The sequence below is a fragment of the Camponotus floridanus genome, unplaced genomic scaffold (assembly GCF_003227725.1).
Source record: "Camponotus floridanus strain SB8 unplaced genomic scaffold, Cflo_v7.5 scaffold3, whole genome shotgun sequence".
In the NCBI taxonomy this organism is placed as follows: Eukaryota; Metazoa; Arthropoda; class Insecta; order Hymenoptera; family Formicidae; genus Camponotus; species Camponotus floridanus.
In genome coordinates, this window is record NW_020229436.1 from 5,302,080 (window position 1) to 5,322,510 (window position 20,431).

General features: G+C 33.8%; 2 protein-coding genes across 4 annotated transcripts; one reads left to right on the forward strand and one right to left on the reverse strand.

Moving 5' to 3' along the window:
- Positions 1–261: 261 nt before the first annotated feature.
- On the forward strand, positions 262–20,430 carry LOC105256345. 2 transcript variants are annotated; one of them, XM_011266180.3, is made up of 7 exons: positions 262–521; positions 12,773–13,101; positions 15,434–15,501; positions 15,943–16,198; positions 17,892–18,011; positions 18,195–18,474; positions 19,048–20,430. In XM_011266180.3, exons 2-7 carry the CDS (start codon positions 12,899–12,901, stop codon positions 20,077–20,079), a joined length of 1,959 nt encoding a protein of 652 aa, XP_011264482.1. In that variant the 5' UTR covers positions 262–521; positions 12,773–12,898; the 3' UTR covers positions 20,080–20,430. The 2 variants fall into 2 exon arrangements, with proteins under 2 accessions (XP_011264482.1, XP_011264481.1); XM_011266179.3 differs by lacking the exon at positions 262–521 and adding an exon at positions 6,463–6,689.
- On the reverse strand, positions 740–3,119 carry LOC112638394. Of its 2 annotated transcripts, XM_025410028.1 has the most exons (4): positions 2,228–3,001; positions 1,725–1,986; positions 1,006–1,083; positions 749–928 (listed from the first exon to the last, which is right to left on the reverse strand). In XM_025410028.1, the coding sequence occupies exons 1-4, from the start codon at positions 2,479–2,481 to the stop codon at positions 779–781; spliced, it is 744 nt and encodes a 247-aa protein (XP_025265813.1). In that variant the 5' UTR covers positions 2,482–3,001; the 3' UTR covers positions 749–778. The 2 variants fall into 2 exon arrangements, 1 of the variants encoding a protein (XP_025265813.1); XR_003122981.1 differs by lacking the exons at positions 1,725–1,986; positions 2,228–3,001 and adding an exon at positions 3,020–3,119 and having other exon boundaries at positions 740–905.
- Position 20,431: the final 1 nt, after the last annotated feature.

The following is a 20,431-nucleotide window of genomic DNA, read 5'->3' on the forward strand; positions in this document are numbered from 1 at the left end:
CTCTCTTCTCTCTCTCTCTCTTTCTTCATTGATAAGCGATTTTTTCAAGAAGGGCGACCTATTGCACTGAATACGATCTCAGGTTGGCAAACGTGACATGGAAGCAAAAAAAAAATTCCCTATACAGATGATTCCGATTTGACAAGTTTCTCGCTAGAGGGCGCGTCGTATACTGTTATTAAAAGGAACTGTCACTTGGCATATCTAATTAAATAATTTTCAGATATAACGTCATTCAAACGGATTCTATATCGTTCGGTACTTGACGAAATGTATTTCAAATTATCTTAATTGTGTAATCGGGAGAGTCCAGTACTGAGTAATCCATCATTATGTTGATAAAGAATATTGTGACAAACAACTGGTTTTCATGTACGATAAAATTGTAACGTACGTGCGCGAATACAAAGAATAAAGAGTGAAAAGATTAGAACACTTTGTCGTGGATTAATTGAGTGCGTCTTTCAGTCGATTTGTGTTCCTAGTACGATGGAGCAGACGAAGGAACAATACAAATACTGGTGAGTACATTTTTTTTATTTATTTAAAAATTCCTTTATTTCGATGCTCATATTTTATTCCTATTTTTCTTATGCAAAGGTAGAATGATAAAAAATTGCCTCATGACAAGGATGTGATTATTTTTTATTAATTATAATTAGTATTTTATTAATTATTTATTATTAATATAAAGAATATTTTATGTAAAATTATTTCAGAAACTTTTTTAATTCTTAAGCCTTTTTTTTCTTTTAAGCATATACATATATAAATTGAATTAATAATCAATTCGTGTCTTCATAAATATTGAACGTGTCGTTATAAATATTGATATAATTTCCATCCTCGCCGGATATGTCCTCTTTTTTTTCCTCGACAGAAACATTTTGTTCGTCTTCAACCTCCTATTGTACAAAGTAAATATTTTCTAAATATCAAATATTAAATAATTCAGAAAAATATGATTTAGAAAATTCAATAGAATGCATAAAATATTACTCATACTTTCAGTCTCAATTTTTCTCTATCGATCAAAAGTTCCAAGTCACGTTCTTTCTGCTGCATAATTCGCTCCTCACAAACCTAAAATTTATATATTTCTTATTTATATATTTCTTTTATATATTTCTTATTTATTTATATTAAAAAAACATGTAAAAAAACTCTTGAACTCTTGACATTAAAAAAAAAAATTCTTATTTGAGTAAAATTATAGTACAAATTGTTAAAATTACAAATCTTCTCATCATCGAGAAATTTACTGAATAAAGCGAATATTATTCTTGCAACACGAAATATGACATCATAAGTACATAAATAGATCCGAAAAACATTATTTGTCTATAATGACTCATTGGTACGAAATCTCCGAACATCAGAGATTGTATACATTATATCCATCGAAGATTTAAAGTTTTATTCAGTTAGGCTGTAAAAAGGACTTAAATAGAAATCGAAACTTTATAATCTTAACGACTCGTACTTTCTAAATTTAACATTTTTATCAGAAAACGAGTTAGTTTACTTTCTGTTATCTTTATTTCTTATCCGCTCTTCATTTATATAATTTAAGTTCATTATTTTACAAAATATATAATATAATTTTGTTTATAATGTAATTTTATTTTACAATATTAATTATTTTACAATATTTTATTTTTTTTGCTCCTGTATATTTAATGTTACAATGTTTGAAGAATCTTTATATTTCCAAATTAACTGACCTTGAAATGAAGTAACCAGTGGCCTAAATATTCCACGGGATCGATCGGTTTTTTCGCCACAATTTCGCAAAGAGCTTGAATTAAAGGTTTGCTCAAGACTTTTTTTAAATAGACATTATTTGATGACAAGCGCACGTCATCGGATGATGAATCGGATGTAGAGGAATTAAAAGAATCGTCGCTTTTAATTTCGATCTTTGCTCTCCATAAATCTCGCAAATTGTTGATGTCATCATCATTTAGATTTAAAGCTTTTAAAAGTCTGAAGAGACAAAAGAAACATAGAAGACAAAAAAATTAAGGAAAAGATACGCGGAAGGAAAATGAGTCTTGTGGATTTATTTCTTAAGATTAGCTTTCATATTATTTTTTTAATATTTATTTACATCTTGCTAATATAATCGGAAGTAATTTCTCTTATAACATTTTGATTATAAATTACACAATTTTGATTAATATACGAAAAACATCTATGCAATTTATCAACTTCACTATCAGTTAACCTGACATGTTCATCCGTAAGACCAGCATTAATCAATGTCTTGACGAGATTTTCACTCAAACCTTTGTCACGCAAAAATGTCGCAATACTTTTATCAATTTCCAAGTCCCTTTTATTCTTCTCTGTTTCTTTTACTCCCTTAATCACTTCTATCTCTTCCATTGATTTTCCCTCCAGCTGTTCTCCTTCATCCTCTTCGTGTGCATTCTCCTCTGATTGTCTTTCTAAAACCGTGTCGCCGCTAATTTCTAGCATTTTAACGTTTCCGTGATAATTCCTTCCGCAACATTCTGAAGTATGTATACATCAATGCATACAAATGTATACATTCATCATGCGTACAAATTTTTCGTCGTTAACTTCTCTCGTAGCGTTCGATTAAAATCACTGACACTGTTCAAGTGAAAACTCGCGATATAAAAAATTGTTCTCGTATCTTATGATCGTTAAAACTCGATTTAATTTTTATATCTTCCTTAGAACAATGATTTTGATGACAACGATTTTCCGCGCGGTTTTAATCGAGCTCCTCCCGCGACTTTTATATTTCCACGCGTTCCACGCGATGCGAAGCGTGAAAAAAAAATCACGTGAATTAACGCGACGAAGACCTTCGCCCCGTTTAACGAACGGATGGATCATCCTGCACTTAAATTTGCATAGTTGCCGAGCCATTTGTCGTTTGCGTGCACATATCGCGTACGCGCGCACCGAACAAGCCTCAATTTCTGAGCCTCTGTTTCAGTTACATAAGAATTAGCGCGATGCGCAAATGCGTTTTCGCACACCTTACCTTCGTAATTTACGCATTTCTTGCGCAAAGATTCGTCACCCGTTCATTCCTCGTTTAGACGAACGCCGCTAATCTCTCAAGACTGGCTGACAATTCTGCATTATCACTCTATTTAGGACACGACCGCGATTTTCGGTCTCATATACAGGGTGAGCCATTTTAAGTTACCCACTCCAATAACTTTTTTATTTTTGAATGTACAACAAAATGTTTCAAATAAAAGTTGCTTGACTTCGAGGTGGACAGAAGATGGTGGCAAAAATTTGATCTTGGATAGTCATTTGAAGGTCACATAAAGGTCACCTTCAATTTCTTAAATGGAACCTACTATTTTTCATTGCATATTCTTGTAGCTTATTTCGAGAGCTTTCCAAAACACTATAATTAAGTACCTTTTCGTTAAGTACTTTTTGAATTATCAGGGTTGAAATCATTTCTTACATAAATCATAAAATATCTAGTAAAATATTTATTTTTCGATTATCTTACCTTAATGCTTTCATGTACAAAATAATGAGAGGAATCAATTGGTGTAAAGAAAACATACAGTTGTTTTTAAAAAAATATATATAATTTGTAATTAACAATTTCATATTTTTTCTTAAAAACAATTGTATATTTTCTTTGTATGTTTTGCCACCATCTTCTGTCCCCCTCGAAGTCAAGCAACTTTTATTTGAAACATTTTGTTGTACATTGAAAAATAAAAAAGTTATTGGGATGGGTAACTTAAAATGGCTCACCCTGTATAACAAAATTTATATTTGGCAGCTAATTGCGAGCGTATAATAATAATGCAGGGTATTCTTGACGAATCGCGAAGAGACATTAAAGATCTCCTTAAGATGTCATTGAAGCGGGAGAGCAGTTTAAGCTGACATTTATTGAATGACCTCTGGCGAGCACATTTTTTTTAAAAGCGTATCTAGAGAAGCTTGCTTGTGACTCTGCATATGTGGCTTTGATTCTCTTGTTTTGTGTAAAATCTACTCTCTGTTATCTCTTAATTGAGCAAGTTTTCGTGTTATTAATCCTAAGAATGTTTAGAAGATTGTATTATTTTTATGCGACGATAGAGGTTGCACTTTATAATATAACCAAGTTTAACGTTGTTGATCTACCGAGCATTTCAGTCAAGTCAAGGTGAAAATGGGTCATCTCGTAAGCTGTTCTTCTATTACAGCACATCGCGGCACTTGATAATTCGATTGAAAAATGCGCGCGTGATAAGGAAATCTTATTTTCCTCTATTAGTCCTTCATATAAGTGGAAGAAAATCGCGAACTATATATCGCGCAAAACACAAAGAAATTCTTTTGTTGAGATTAGCATTAGCTTCACATAGATAATATTCTATCCCGTGACGAGAATTAACGTGACATTTATTTTAAAAGCGTGACATCTTCTTTTTCTCATCAAGGTCACGTCACTAGACCGATGGTCAAAGGAATAAAAAGATTTTGTACGGTGAACTTTTCGTATCAGTTGCATCGGGATCAACCCATAATTATTTTCAATAGAGAGTCTCATTGCGTTGCCAGTCTTGAAAGCCGGCTCCATTATACTCGCGTACAATGCTCGAATTATGGGATAATAAAGTCTAATGATTTCAAAAGATTCACGGATCCTTCCTATCTTAAATACGACTTCAAGCCGTTCAACGTTATATCTATAAGTTGACTGATTTTGCTTGTTTTTCGGGGATTATCGATACCTTATTCTAGCAAAGAGACCTTCTCGCCTTTTTTTTCCTGTCGATATTTTTTTTTATCAATTTCAACAAGCCTCAGGCACCTACCGGGAATATTAACAAACTTTACTGAATAAAGTTGCACGATAAAAGTTATCTTATCAGGTTGGCGATGTAATCAGTACTATTGAATCGAGGTGTGTAGCATGGGATAAATCATTCCTGCATCTGAATTTTTCGCGAGATGAAGACGTGCGTATCGTTGATCACGAATTTGCGAATTATGGTATAAAGATGCAGCCATTCGTGCGTAAACGCGTCACGCGTAGTTGTTTCATTCGCAATGTCATCGATCAAAATATACAGTGTAGATATCGCGTTTGTTGAGATCACTGTCTAATTGTATCTCAATGAGTGAGATGATATAAAAGGAGAATGTTGAAAGAGAAAAAATAATAATGCTCGCTCTGGACATAATTTTTACATCATTCTGCATTTTTACGTTATTGATGCAAACATGCATTACATCATGCGAATAAAATAAATCTTAACTTCGTGTTATCACAGAGTCTCTTTTATCGAGTGCTATATTTATTTATTTATTTAACGTGCGAATATATTTAACAAAATTTGAAAATTATTCCTTAAGATTAGATTGACTTAGAATTCTTAGAAATTGAAAAGAAAAAATTTGGAAAAGTTTCGTATGAAGAGACGAAAGATTTAATTCGTGTAGAATGGGTTTAATTTTCTTAATGCAAAATTTGCGCCTCTGTACTTTTACTTGCAACTTTTCTTGTGCAATTTTCCAAGCCAGTTCTACTAACGCCTACCTACGCGATAAACATGCATCCTGCACTTAGAAATGTGCGGGCTTGCATTCAATCAGCATTAGTCAGCGTATGTAACATTGCGATTTACTAAATAAATGTTATTAGAAAAAGAATGTTTAAATTTTAATTACTTTTTTTGTTTACATAATATTTTTCCATAAAAATCTAAAATCTTCCAAAATTTACGAAAATAGGAATCAAGCAATTTCATTTATATTAGGTAAATTCTTCTTGATTTTTATCTCCCAATTTATTGTTGATTAAAACAACGTTTATTAACTCTATTTATCTATTTCTAAATTTACACAAAAATCAAAAGTAGCACAATAAAATGTTAATTTTGTATAAATCAGCATAATAAAATTAATGTTAATCTATGATATTACGAAATTATGAATAAATGAGCACAGTTATATACCATGACATGTCTCTGGATTACATTCTAAAATTTAAATATTCCTTGAAGCAGTAGCATTTAATTGATTTTTATCACGTTACTTTTCATTTTTTGTGTAAACTTGGAAATCAATAAACGTAGTTAATAAACTTTTTTTTGTAAACGTCGTTAATCAACAATATTAAATTAAGATTAAGAAATTAAGAAGAATTTACATGATACAAATGAAATTATTTGATTCGTAAATTTTAGAAGATTTTAGAATTTTGTGAAAAAAAGAATTCTATAAACAAAAAACGAAAATGTCTATCCTAAATGTCAATCAAATGCAGCTGTACTTTAAAAGTAGTAAATTTTGAAGCGCAACCCCGAAGTTTGAATTTTGCGCACCGTGCGCGCTCGGCTAATCTCGCGCATCATCGGACGCGGCGCGAAATTCGCGGGCGGCCGAAGGCGTCCGAAGATGGCCGAAGACGGCCGAAGGTCGACGCGGCGCAGCCGCGCGGGCCGGGCCGGCCTCAGTCTGCCGGCGTGACTCGTAGGGGGAGGGTGGATTTGCGTCACTCGCGTTCGCACGCTCGCGATGTCGCATATTGAACTTTGATTTTCGCCACCTCGCGCGTTTCCCATACGGCTCTGTGATCAGTTTCGTGAAAGTGCATCGTGCTTGATCGAGCTACGTCTTGGGAGACGATCGCTTAGTCCGACACGTCACGGCGACAGCACACACACACATACACATGCACTTACGTAAGTACAATGACTTCGCAGCGAGTTTCTCGCGGACCTAGAGTGAAACGCAAATTTTCACCGTCTTGTTCGACACCGCTTCTCTCGACGTGATAAATCGCGCGATGCGTCTTTGCAGACAGTTGCTACGCCAAGTGTCACTTGCGTACAATTGCGTATACGTACAAAATGTTTTTAAAACGATTGGAGAACACATGCCGACGATATTTCATTCGTGTTGTCTTATTGTCGAGACACGGGAATCGAATATATATATCGCGTTTAATATTAGCATAATCCGCACGTTCGCGATAAGCTCGCTTGCGGCTCACGAAAACATGACAGCCGTGTGTAAACCGTTGCAAGTCACTTGTTATCGTCATACCTAAAAATTGCCAATGAGATAATATGGTTAAAGGCTCGAGATATAAGCGTATAAATTCCTCCGTCTCGCAATTATAGCGAGGCGATGTTCGATTCGTCGTATTTTCGTCGAATGCGCCGCGAATCCTTGGCCCGCTTTGGCCCGTAATAAAGTTATTAATGATTTACGTGTGCCACGAATATTGTATACGGAAATCTATCCACACATGCGACGGAATTCATTCCGAAATAATTTTTGAATACGATTTCCGATCGTCGAGATTGCGACTTTGTAACGAGATTCTATTTTTGGTCGAACGGCCTCCTTTAATGAAGTCTCCCCGAAGTTTAAGAGCCGGCGACCGTGTCGTCCCCCTCTACCATTCGTATCGAAACTTGCATGAAGAATTTTATGACTGTGATTTTGTAACGAAGGTCATCGATCGATAACACTTGTTCTAACACAGCCAAACATGAAACGTCAATATAACGTAATCATAACGTTGCATGTATAACGTAATCATAACGTCTGCAGTGCTTGCTCTTATTTTTGCGCCTTCTATTTGTCGGAAATTGATAAATTTCACTCAATGCGAGAATGAAAGAGAGAGACAGAAAAAGATAAAAAATAAGATTTTTTTTACTGAATTTACTTTTGTGCTGTCACCCAGAGATTACGTTATCTGCGTTACAAGTAAAAAAAGCACATTTTAAAATTGCGATATCAGTATCGCGTATTTGAAAAAGAATAAGAAGTTAACGATTTCATAGAAAATGCAATTGAGATTTTTTTCCTTTAAAAATAAATCGTGTCTTTGATTGTATAAATTTCCTTTTTCTGCGAACTATTGAATTAAATCAGGCGACTTTCGAGTATTGATCGATGCCCGTTAATTTCTTGGTCAAAAAGCTAGAAAAATCTTTAGGAAGGAAAGAGAACCGCGATATCCTGGAGAAGAATCATATCGCGTGAGGCACGTACGACATGTAATTTCGTTAAAATATTTTTCGAGATCCAAAAATATATCTCCGGTGAAACAGAGCGGACGCGATTCTGGGTCGAAGCCAGAAAATTGTTGCGTTTTCACACGCGCGAGGCCCGATTTTCAAGTTTCCTACTTTTAACAAAGGCTTTTTACGTATCCTTAACCGAGTGGACTTTCGACTTTGCTTTGCGCATCAGATCCCGATGCGTCGATACTTTTTTTGTACATTCATGTGTACTTGATTTTAATTATATAGAGATCTTGTTCATTTAATATAAAACGTTCCTTATGTTCTGCTCGATTTGTAAGTGACGATGATATTCCGTATTTTCTTTAAAGCGCATACATTTGTGTTAATTATAATTTTTTAATTGTAATTTGTCAATTTTAATTTTTTAATTGTAATTTTATTACATACATTTACAAGAGAAATTTAGCTTTCTTTTTCTCTCTTTCAATTTCTTTCTAAATCTCAGAAAAGATAAGTAAAATTCGAGATTTATTCGAGAGATATCCTTTATTCATTTATTTTTAATTATTTTTATTTATATCGAGTTATTCAATTTTTATTGAATAAAAAAAGTCCGCTGGAAAAAACCACCTGCGCTTTTCCTGGTCTTAAATAACCCTATCTTATTATTATGATTGATTTATCATTTGGACCATTTATGTATTTTTTAATAAAGGTTGTGTTAATTTTAATTAAAAATTTTTTTGAAAATTTTTAATTAAAATTAACACAATCTTTGTTAAAAAAGAGTACAAAAAGAAATTAATAAAAGGGAGATTTATTTGAGAGATATTGTTTATTTATTTATATTTACTTATATTTGTTTTTAATTATATTTGTTTTTAACTATTTTTATCACCCCGATCTTTTACTCAATTTTTAATCAGTTTGCATTCCAACGCATCGAAAAGTCCGATGAGAATAAGATAAGTTACATTGTTCGCGAGTTTAGTCCCATGGGATAATGAATCATTGCGGTTAAACTTAGATATATCGCTTGTTTAAATTATATACAGCTGACAAATGTGGTAACGTCAATATTGAAATTATTATTATTCAATCCGACCTTCAAGGACGATTTACCGCCACGTAAACTCAAATGCAAAACACAGAAATTATTTCGCGGTCACCCATGTATCAAAGAATACCAGAAACGCTTTTGTTATTATACATTTTGTAAACTACGCTTGAAGAAGAAAAATTTCGCGATATCCTGTATAGACAGGATAAAAAGAGAGATAAAAACGGGATGCCCCTATTAAGTCTTATCGAAATCAGCGATCGATTTCGCGTCATCCTAGCGATTAAATAAAGTGCGAGGGCACTTGCTTATGCAGTGAAATGCTTCTCCCGTCAACAACGAGAGAGGGAGAGATTAGATTAAATCCCCTCTCTGCCCGCGGTCGACTTTGCACAGCGGCTGATCTTTGAAAGGATTTTCCGAAGCTCCCGGAATCTATAGCAAATTACTTGGATCTATCTATTACTTGGATAATCAGATTATTCGGAAAATAACAGGTGAGACAGAGAACGTCGCTTATTACTCGCTTAAGGAATTAGTACGTGCACAGAAAAAAAGGACATTGTTTGAAAATATATTTCGTTTCAACACGGAAAGCTTGAAATGAGATTATATTGCGTTAATTAAAGAAAAATATAATTGCTTGAATAATTGCTTACTCGATTGAAGCCATTTTATATAGTTCAATCGAGAAAAATATATTCTTATGATTTAAGATTTAATTTTCTTGAATGGAAAAGAAACAATGTTAGATAGAAACTAACATTTTAAAATCCAAGATTATAATTTTCTTAAAGCAGAATTAAATAATTATATATTCTTGAGGTGACAATTGCAGTTGAAATTTAATAAAATTATTAAACTCTTCCAAGAAGATTGCAACATTAAAATAAGACTATAATATTGTTGAAATTTAATAAAATTATTAAACTCTTCCAAGAAGATTATAAATTGTTGCGTCTATACGAAACAATGAACGCGTTAGTTTAAGTATGTAAGTTTTGACACTTATTTTTTTTCCATGTATCCGTCACGCCTGAGTATATTTAGTATGCCTTCTTATTGTGCTCGTTATGTTAGCGACACGCTCCGGTCGCTTCTCGCAGATGATACGTGCCACGTGGTATGCATTGTAGAGCACATGAGGAAGGATGATGAGGGGGAGGAGAAGCTCGACGCGTGTTAACTCGAGACACAAGGAGATCTTTTTCCAAGCGCATTACTCGCGAGTTGCGAAACTTGTGCATCAGACGGTTACGTCATAATCAAAGATCGATCGATTGTGCTCGGCGTCCGATAATAAAACGCGTAAGCATACGGAGTGTCTCGAAATTATTTATCGTGCCATTTTTATCTGTCCGCAGATGAACTTGGGACGAAAAGTCGATCAAAATTTTTCGAAACGATAGAGTTAGAAATTATTTTCTGAGAATCGAATTTCAGGGATGCAGAATCTAAAGGATAATAAAATTCTCTTTATCGTATTTTAATAGCGTGTTTAATATATTTTATAACGCGTGGATTATTTACAAAGATTTGTTTACTAAGCAACATTAAGGAAATGTCAGGAAAATAACATCGATGATTAATGACCTTCCTCGATATTCCTGCTGAGAAAAGGTCAATTTCAAATTTCAAATTGGACAAAATATCCGAGAGTTGAAAGGTCACTGTAGAATATCCTGTGTAATTTAATGGCGCCTCGGATTACAAGATGAAACGATTCGGATGACTATTGGACATTCGCATACCTTATAAAGTTCACTCGGGTTAACGTATTCCAAAATAACTGCGGAAAAATTTAATCGAATGTCGTTTACAATGAAATTCGCCTTTCGTCAAAATACAATTTTTTTGTAACAGAAATTGTGGAAAATTTAATTTTATGAACACGTGTGTGTGTGTGTGTGTGTGTGTGTGTGTGTGTGTGTGTGTGTGTGATAGTAAAAAAAACTATATAAATATTTGTATGTCTCGCAAAATTATTACAAGTAACATTTTTTATAATATTTTTTATGTTAAACGATAAAAAATCGATCAATCTTGATTTCCTTCCGCCTCGCAAAATATGTATATTTACCGATATTTATACATTTTTTCCTGAGATCATCAACGATTTATTATTCGTGAGTGACTTACGCGTGCATCAGCACTATATGACAAGTATTAGCATAAAACCTTCAAACGTATTTTGCGTTCCGTTGTCTTAGACTAAAATAGAATACACACGCGAACCGTGTTCGAAAGTTACGCATGATCGAATAATTCCGAGTCGCTATGCGTAAGATGAGCAAAACGAAGCGCGAACGCGACGAGCTAATTGAACTAATTGCATTTATTAGACATTATTTGCACGCACCAATCCGCATTTTAGTACGCACTCGTTCTTCCTATTCTCGCTACCATCTCTTAAGATCTCTAAGATTATATTTATTTCTAAAAATACACAAATCATTTAAACGATCCAAGTCATAAAAATCCTTGCGAATCAAAATAACTATATTTGATTTCAAATATTTTCAGAATATTTTCATAATTTTGTCATAAAAAACTCTACGTTAAAATCGAGGAAAAAAAATTGCATTAAGATTGTATAAAGATGAAAGTATCGATCCATCGCGTAATCGAAAGGATAAGAAGGACAGCTTGCAATTGCATTGTAACTGCATGTAAATGACATACAGCTGCGTTTTAATCCAGCGGACGATTAGACATCTTGTTAACCTGGTTATGCGTGACGCATGTTTACGGTCTTTTAGTGTCACCAACTTAATTCCTCGTCGGCTTGTAGCAATATCGGCCGTTGTGCTTCATTCCGGATCATTCAATTTTAACCGAATTGACGTACGCACGTCCAACAATTATCGCTCTCCTTTCCTCTCATTTATCGTCTATGATCCAGCTGCTGATAGCTCGCTTAGTAATTAATTGCGAACAAATGCCGACAAATTTTATCGTTCTCGTGATCTTCAATTAGTGACGTAACACATTAATTTAATGAAAGTAGTGTACAAGACAGTCGGCAGGACGATTTATTTTTCGACTTCGAAACATTTTATTTCATCTTTATCTTAATTACTTCGTCAATCAATTTATTTTAATTGTATTTATAAGATACAATATAAATGCGATTATATTTAATAATATTATGGAATAATATCTAGCGTTAACATAATTATTATTTATTAGGTCCTAGAATCGTCCAAGTGTCATTCTATAGCTTCTCTGAATCTTTAACCATTTAAAATCAAAATGTTGATTAATATACGACTGCACTGAGAAAAAAATTGTAAACTTGATTAATACATAAAATAAATAAAATATATATGTATGAAATATTTTCAACTAATTATTTTTTTAATTGAAATATTTAAGTATTTAAATTAAGTAGATTGTCATATTAGGTTTAATATGTCGTATTTAATTTAAATATTTAAATATTTCAATTAAAAAAATAATAATTCGTTGAAAATGTTTAGTCAAATTTACAATTTTTTTCTCAATTTAGTTACATGATCGAGCTGTCGGGAGCGGATCATTTAAAATTAAAATTAAAAAATATATATTTATATATAACGCAATTATAATGTTTCATATTTTAAATACTTTGGAGGCGTATTTTTTTTGTATCCGATATACGCTGATATTTAAATATTCTAACACGGGTTTTTAATACATGAATAGCCTACTCGATCGATTCGGATTAATATGCCGGCGAAATTAGTTTGCAGATTGCGAGGACTGTGGGAGGAGCTGTAACGAAAAATCGATGACCTGTGCACGAAGGACTCCCACGACATTTCACCCAACATCTCTCTCGAGACACCGATCGAAATTTGACGGGTAAATCATGTCGTCGTCCCAGAGGTCCAGACGACCCAGTGTATCGATCTACGATTATCCGGAGCACTTAAATCCATTTAACGATGATACGACGAATTCTCAGTCGCAAATGCATCACGAGGGTAAATCATCGAAGGAATCCAAGCACAAATTCTGGACGTTCGGCAGAAGCCGGAAGAAGAGGTCGAACAGCTTCTCGATCAAGTCTTGGTGAGTGATTCGAAATAAATTTTCTCTTTGCCCTTGCATCTCGTTGCATGATAAGATTATGTAAACATTTGTGAAGATTATGCGAGCAGCGATAATGTATATGAATCAAAATTGGCGGATATTCCCAAATTATCGTCGCAGGTTTATTGAACTTGAACTTGCACTCGCGGTTTAGATTATCGATAGCACTGTTACTTGGCGAACGATCAAAGGATATTTATAGACTATGATGCATTAAAATTCCGACACATGCACGTCCGGGCATCGTGCAGAAATTTCTGTCCACAATTTTTACAAAAGAAGATACAAAGAAATATAAATAATCCGTAAAACAGCTGATTTTGATATCGATATTGATATGAAACATAATAATATTCTCCCTAGCGAGCCTCTTCTATTTTTTTTTTCAATTTTGAATTGAATCTATTCTTCTTCTAAAACGGGAAAATTAATTATCCGCGATATCACGTATAATTACATTGTATGAAAGTCGTGCCACATTTTTTCCGAAAGTCAATCCTGTATATAAAGGGATACTCTCGCGTTATTCGCGTGACTAAAAATACTTTCATTAGAAACAACAGAGAGTTCTGGTCTGATTGGCAATCGGAATATTTCGAATTGACCGGAAAAGTGCGAGAAGCCGAAGAATCTGCGTCGTACCGAAAGTTAAATTACACCCGAGAGTACATGGAATGAGACGAATACAAGTGCGCTTCAAATTATCGTCGGTAAAATGGAAGTGACATTAAACGGATGATGAGGATGAATACAATCAACGCCTCTAACACGACTACAAATGCATATGGGAGAATTTCGTAGCTCTTATTTTAGGGAATTCGTTGTCTCTCTCTCTCTCTCCCTCTCTTTCTTTCCTTCGCACAATAAGTCGATTATGTGTTTCGAGGCATTCTAGAGGCACTTGACTCGCATGTGATGGCTAAAGAATGCGCTTGCGGACGTCACGGGTGCTGTATATATCCGGTACGATATTTTTTTCGATGACTTTCACGATTTTATTTTTAAATTCGCCGAGCGACGTCGTATAGTTTAATTAAATTTCAGTTCGAAAGATCTTTCAATTGGCAAAAATTTTTAGAACGTGAATGATAAGCAGTGCTAGCTTGATTATAAATTTTCTGGCGCATGTACAAAGTATGTCAAACGACGCGGCCCGCAATTTCATCATCTTTGCGTGCGCGTAAATGCCACGTGAATCCGTTAAGGAACTAACACGAAACGCGATTGTTATTTGTCGCCTACTGGCGGAATCAGAGCATTCCTGACTGAATGACATAATCATTATACATTAATCCAAAAAGTTATCATTATATACAGGATGTTTCAGACCACCCGTACCACCTATTTAAAAACTAGAGAAGTGTTATTTAAAAGTTATTTAAAAAAAGTAGAAACATTTTCTTTATAAATCGGGTGCGCTCTATCGAATGGTGATATTTTCAACTTCTGGTTCCGACTGGAAATAGGCGATTCAGACCAGAAGTGCATTTTTTTAAATGGAACCCTCTATTTTTCATTGCATATTCTTGTAGCTTACCTCGAGAGCTTTCCAAAACACTATAATAAATTATTTTTCCATGAAGTACTTTTCGAGTTATGAGGCTTGAAATCATTTCTTAATTTTACATAAACCATAAAATATCTTATAAAATATTCATTTTTCCATTATCTTACCTTAATTTTTATGTACAAAATAATAAGAGGAATCAATTGGTGTAAAGAAAACACATAATTGTTTCTAAGAAAAAAATATATAATTTGCAATTAACAATTCCATATTTTTTCTTAAAAACTGTATGTTTTCTTTACACCAATTGATTCCTCTCATTATTTTGTACATAAAAGTATTAAGGTAAAATAATTGGAAAATGAATATTTTATAAGATATTTTATGATTTGTGTAAAATTAAGAAATGATTTCAAGCCTCATAACTCTCGAAAAGTACTTCATGGAAAAATAATTTATTATAATGTTTTGGGAAGCTCTCGAGGTAAGCTACAAGATTATGCAATGAAAAATAGAGGGTTCCATTAAAAAGTGCACTTGCGATCTGAATCGCCTATTTCCGGCTGGAACCAGAAGTTGAAAATATCACCATTCGATAGAGCGCACCCGATTTATAAAGAAAATGTTTTTACTTTTTTGAAATAACCACTTCTCTAGTTTTTAAATAGATGATACGGGTGATCTGAAACACCCTGTATAAATTAAAAACTCAGTCTATATAAACACTATTTGCGCCTTTTTATTATGATTCAATAATAAGATAATATTGAACATTTGATTCAATGTTGATTTTCGATGTTTTAGGAGTGGATTGTTTGGAAAGCGCAAAGAACCTTCGGAACCGGTAGAAAAACGGTCGACGATCACAACAGGTTCGTTCATCCAGTTAATCACATTCGTTCATAAAACATATTCCATCTGAATTAAATTGGAAAATAAAATGTACCATAATATGAATACAATAATAAATGAGAAAATTATTTTCCAAATTGTCTTAAATCTATTGTATTTTTATATAAAGTGCTTTATAAATATATATTTTATATATAATTAATGTTATATATATTTAATATTTATTTAATATTTTATTTTTAATTTAATATTTATTTAATATTTATGTGTAATATTTTATTTTACAATTAATTTCACATATATTCATGTTACATATATTTAAGACAATCTAGAAATGTAAAAATAAGCTCTTTTTTCGTAGAGTGTATATGCAAAATAAGAGAATGGAGTGCCGCAACGTTTATGTAATCAATGATGTACTTTACCATGTAAATTAAAATGCAACTTATCGCGTGCTGCAGTTTCGACGACGTACAAGAGGGAGCCTTACGATAAACCAATAGTTCCACCACGTCTCTCGAAGGATCAGCAGGAGTTCGATGAAGCTCTGGGTACTCTGACGAGGAGGAGGAAGTACACTCTCGACAATAATTCCTCGAGATACAGCTCGAATGTGACAGTGAACGGGGATCCTGCCAAAATCTACGATGGAAATCCGCAAGACACAACGACGTCTATCATGGGTGTTGATCTCACACCGAAACCACCAGTCAGAAGGCGAGATTTCATAAAATTAAAAACATTTAATAATTTATTATTATTATTATTATTATTATTATATGTATATATTTAAAAGAGATTCTCTTATTGATTAATATAATTGGATATTATAAATAGAAATTTTGCATTTAAAGTTCAAAGATGCTAGAATTTAAGATTAAAAAATTGACATAAATTAAAAATTTTTAACGGAAATTAAAATATAGTATCATTAGTCTGTGACAAAGATACGATTTTGGGAGTTGCATTGAAGTTGTTTTCATTAAAATTAAAATTATATTCGATAAAAATTAAAATTAATAAAAGTGGTTGATAGATAACAATCAAAATAAAATAAAGACAGGAAGGCGAAATCACTGCGCTGAGATGGATGTAGCGTATAAAAAGGTAAAAAATTGACTTGTCAGCTTTCAAACATACAGTGATGGGAAAAAGTTCCGGGACGGCTGGATAATTTGAAAAATACGCATCACAGAGGAAAATGACCTAGACAAAAGTTGTAGGATTTTTCCCGGGCAATCCGACGGTGACCTTAGATTTGACCTTGGATAGTCATTTGAAGGTCACATAAAGATTACCTTCAATTTCTTAAATGGAACTCCCTATTTTTCATTGCATATTCTTGTAGCTTATCTCGAGAGCTTTCCAAAACACTATAATTAAGTACCTTTTTATTAAGTACTTTTTGAGTTATAAGGCTTGAAATAATTTCTTAATTTTACATAAACCATAAAATATCTAGTAAACCATTCATTTTTCGATTATCTTACCTTCATACTTTTATGTACAACATAATGAGAGGAATCAATTGGTGTAAAGAAAACATACAGTTGTTTTTAAGAAAAAATATGGAATTGTTAATTGCAAATTACATATTTTTTCTTAGAAACAACTATGTGTTTTCTTTACACCAATTGATTCCTCTCATTATTTTGTACCTAAAAGTATGAAGGTAAGATAATCGAAAAATGAATGGTTTACTAGATATTTATGGTTTACTAGATGGTTTATGTAAAATTAAGAAATTATTTCAAGCCTTATAACTCAAAAAGTACTTAATTATAGTGTTTTGGAAAGCTCTCGAGATAAGCTACAAGAATATGCAATGAAAAATAGGGAGTTCCATTTAAGAAATTGAAGGTAATCTTTATGTGACCTTCAAATGACTATCCAAGGTCAAATCTAAGGTCACCGTCGGATTGCCCGGGAAAAATCCTACAACTTTTGTCTAGGTCATTTTCCTCTGTGATGCGTATTTTTCAAATTATCCAGCCGTCCCGGAACTTTTTCCCATCACTGTATAATTGCAAGAATGCTATTTGTAAAAATAAAATAATAGAATTAGGTGTCGTGATCAATAATTAACCATATATTCTTATTGACAAAAGCAGACAAAAATGAAGTCATTATAAAATAACATGGAAAATAATTCGCAAAAGTAAAACGCTGACAGTATTAGAACAAATATAAATCGTTAACGATATTTGACAAACGTACGTTTCCATTCTATTCCGGATCCTTATCAATGTCATGTAAACAAAAATAAATCTAACATAAAGCAATGTCATTCTTGCAATTATATGTTTGAAAAATGATAAGTCAATTTTTTACCTTCTTATACGCTACGTCCATCTCAGCACAGTTTCGCCTTCCCATCTTTATTTTATTTATATTCGATAATTTTATCTAGGTTTGGACAGGTCAGCCCGAGGCCAACGGACAAGATACCACCTTTAAATTTCGAGGAGAAGCATCCCAAGCAAAATGGTGGTCTACATGACAAATCAGAAAGAACTCCGGTTCCACCAATGTAAGATCCTTTGCTTCTTTTATATTAACCCTTTTAACACTTGTGATAGTTCAAAGTTTCAGTTGTTGCAAGTATCAAGTAATGAAATTAAATTTCTATTAACAATACAAAATAATTCCTCACTACAGATATAAATTTAATTATTACAAAGTTTGCTTATATTGATATAATTTCTTGGCTTAGGCGAAGATTCGGCAATAGATCGTCGCAGAGGTTGAACGGAACCACGTCGGACCTCGAGGAAGATCTGGCCAATCAATCCGGCAACGTGAGCTTGAAGGATGAGAATGAAAACGTGCCTGAAGATTACGTCTTCAAGAGATTCAGCCAAGATGCTGTGAGGAAATCGAATTTGTCTATTAACAGTTGCGTATCCGTTACCAGTACGGCGAGCACGTACGGACGTAAAAAACGAAGAGCACCGCAACCACCGAAACGGAAGGAGCCTTTGGAGACTCCTCTGGTATGTGGAAATAGAATACTTATATACAGGGTATTTCAGACCACCCGTATCACCCATTTAAAAACTAGAGAAGGTGGTTATTTCAAAAAATATTTTCTTTATAAATCGAGTGCGCTCTATCAAATGGTGACATTTTCAACTTTTGGTTCCGGCCGGAAATAGGCGATTCAGACCGAAAGTGCATTTTTTAAAACAAGATATTTTATGGTTTATGTAAAATTAAGAAATAATTTCAAGCCTCATAACTCGAAAAATACTTAATGGAAAAATAATTTATTACAGTGTTTTGGAAAGCTCTCGAGGTAAGCTACAAGAATATGCAATGAAAAATAGGGGGTTTCATTTAAAAAAATGCACTTCCAGTCTGAATCGCCTATTTCTGGCCGGAACCAGAAATTGAAAATATCACCATATCATTCGATAGAGCGCACCCGATTTATAAAGAAAATGTTTTTTACTTTTTTGAAATAACCACTTCTCTAGTTTTTAAATGGGTGGTACGGGTGATCTGACATACCCTGTATAATAAATGATATATTTATCGAGAGAATTAATTGTACAATATTTTCCTAGGAAACTGACAGTCGACCAGAGACGAATAAAACAGAGCTTAAACCAGAAGCGAGTAAACTCGAGCTTCAGATAATCGAGCCTATTGATATCACGAAAGCCACGGAAAATATCGATGAGATGACAAAGAAGAGCTGTGAGGAATTAAATGAAAAATCAACGCAAAAAGAAGAGAAGCAGGATGAGTTACTATTAAAAACTGCCGAAGATACATTATCCGATGATATTGCGAAAAGTACCGAGAAAAATGAATCGTGTGAAGTTTTGGAGGATTGTGTGCCTGAAGTGAATGAGAAAAAGGATTCTTCAGAAGAAAGATCAGCGTGTAACTCCGATGAAACTTTGGAGGAAGTCGAACTGGAGATGAAGGCAGAGGAAACGACGAATACGGTTACCGAGGATCCTATCGAAAAAGATCCTATAAACATAGAGTACAACAGAACGTCCCAAGAAAAAATTGAGATTATCAAGGATGTCGATCCAGAATCTGACGAAGTCTGTTTGAGAAAAAAAGATTCATCCGGAACGTTAACGCGAAGCGATAGTTTTTCCGTAAAGGAGGAGATTGAGAAGATCGAAAAGCAAATCAAAGCTCTGGAGAGTAGAAACAAAGCGTCCAAAGAACAAGAAAATATCGATAATGACACGTGTCACGATCCGGATCACGACCAGGTGACGAACACCCGATTGTCCATTCAGACGAATCGGCGGCACTTCTTCGAGAATATGGTGGATAGTCCATCGGGTCCGATTAAGTTAGAATTTAAAAAGTTACCGTGCGAGCAGAAAGATATTCATATTGTCCGATTAACAGATCCACCAATACCAGTCGCGGCACCACGGGACGCGGTAAAGGTGATTGAGCTACACATTTCCGAACCGATCCGGCACAAATCCGAACTCTTGGACGAGGTGAACCCCATACCAAAGCCTAGGAGGCATAGCGCGCTAAGTCTAAAAGATATTCCCGAGTCCAGGCTCTCAAAGAATGGAAACAAGAGCCTGGAAAACAATGGTAAGAGAGGATCCTTTTGAAATCTTGAAGTTTCGTCTGATTTCAGATTTACCAGTGAAATCTTACCGCGATTTTTATGCGCAAATGTCGCCTGTAAGTTCTTAACTTTGATGCAACGAAAGAATCTACTACTTCTATACAAACGAGCTATTACTCGAAGGCTGTATATTACGTGTCTTCGTTTCGACGTTTCCTTGTTTTGATCATTGACGATTTCATACTAACGATGTCTTATCTTTCTGCGATAAAATTCGCTACGGAATTCTAGCATTTCTTTTATGCTACATGATTATAGTGATTTACCTTTACGTTTCCGACACATTGCGATATGTTATACTGTGAAATATTCTAAGTATACTTTTCATTATTTAT

Excerpts from the sequence above, each read along its gene's own strand:
- LOC112638394 (XM_025410028.1), bottom strand. The coding sequence starts at position 2,481 with ATGCTAGAAATTAGCGGCGACACGGTTTTAGAAAGACAATCAGAGGAG. Across the intron at positions 1,084-1,724 it reads ACTGGTTACTTCATTTCAAG|GTTTGTGAGGAGCGAATTAT; the intron begins GTCAGTTAATTT and ends TATAAATTTTAG. Across the intron at positions 929-1,005 it reads GAGAAAAATTGAGACTGAAA|AAAATATTTACTTTGTACAA; the intron begins GTATGAGTAATA and ends TTTGATATTTAG.
- LOC105256345 (XM_011266180.3), top strand. The coding sequence starts at position 12,899 with ATGTCGTCGTCCCAGAGGTCCAGACGACCCAGTGTATCGATCTACGAT. Across the intron at positions 15,502-15,942 it reads ACGGTCGACGATCACAACAG|TTTCGACGACGTACAAGAGG; the intron begins GTTCGTTCATCC and ends CGCGTGCTGCAG. Across the intron at positions 18,475-19,047 it reads AGCCTTTGGAGACTCCTCTG|GAAACTGACAGTCGACCAGA; the intron begins GTATGTGGAAAT and ends ATATTTTCCTAG.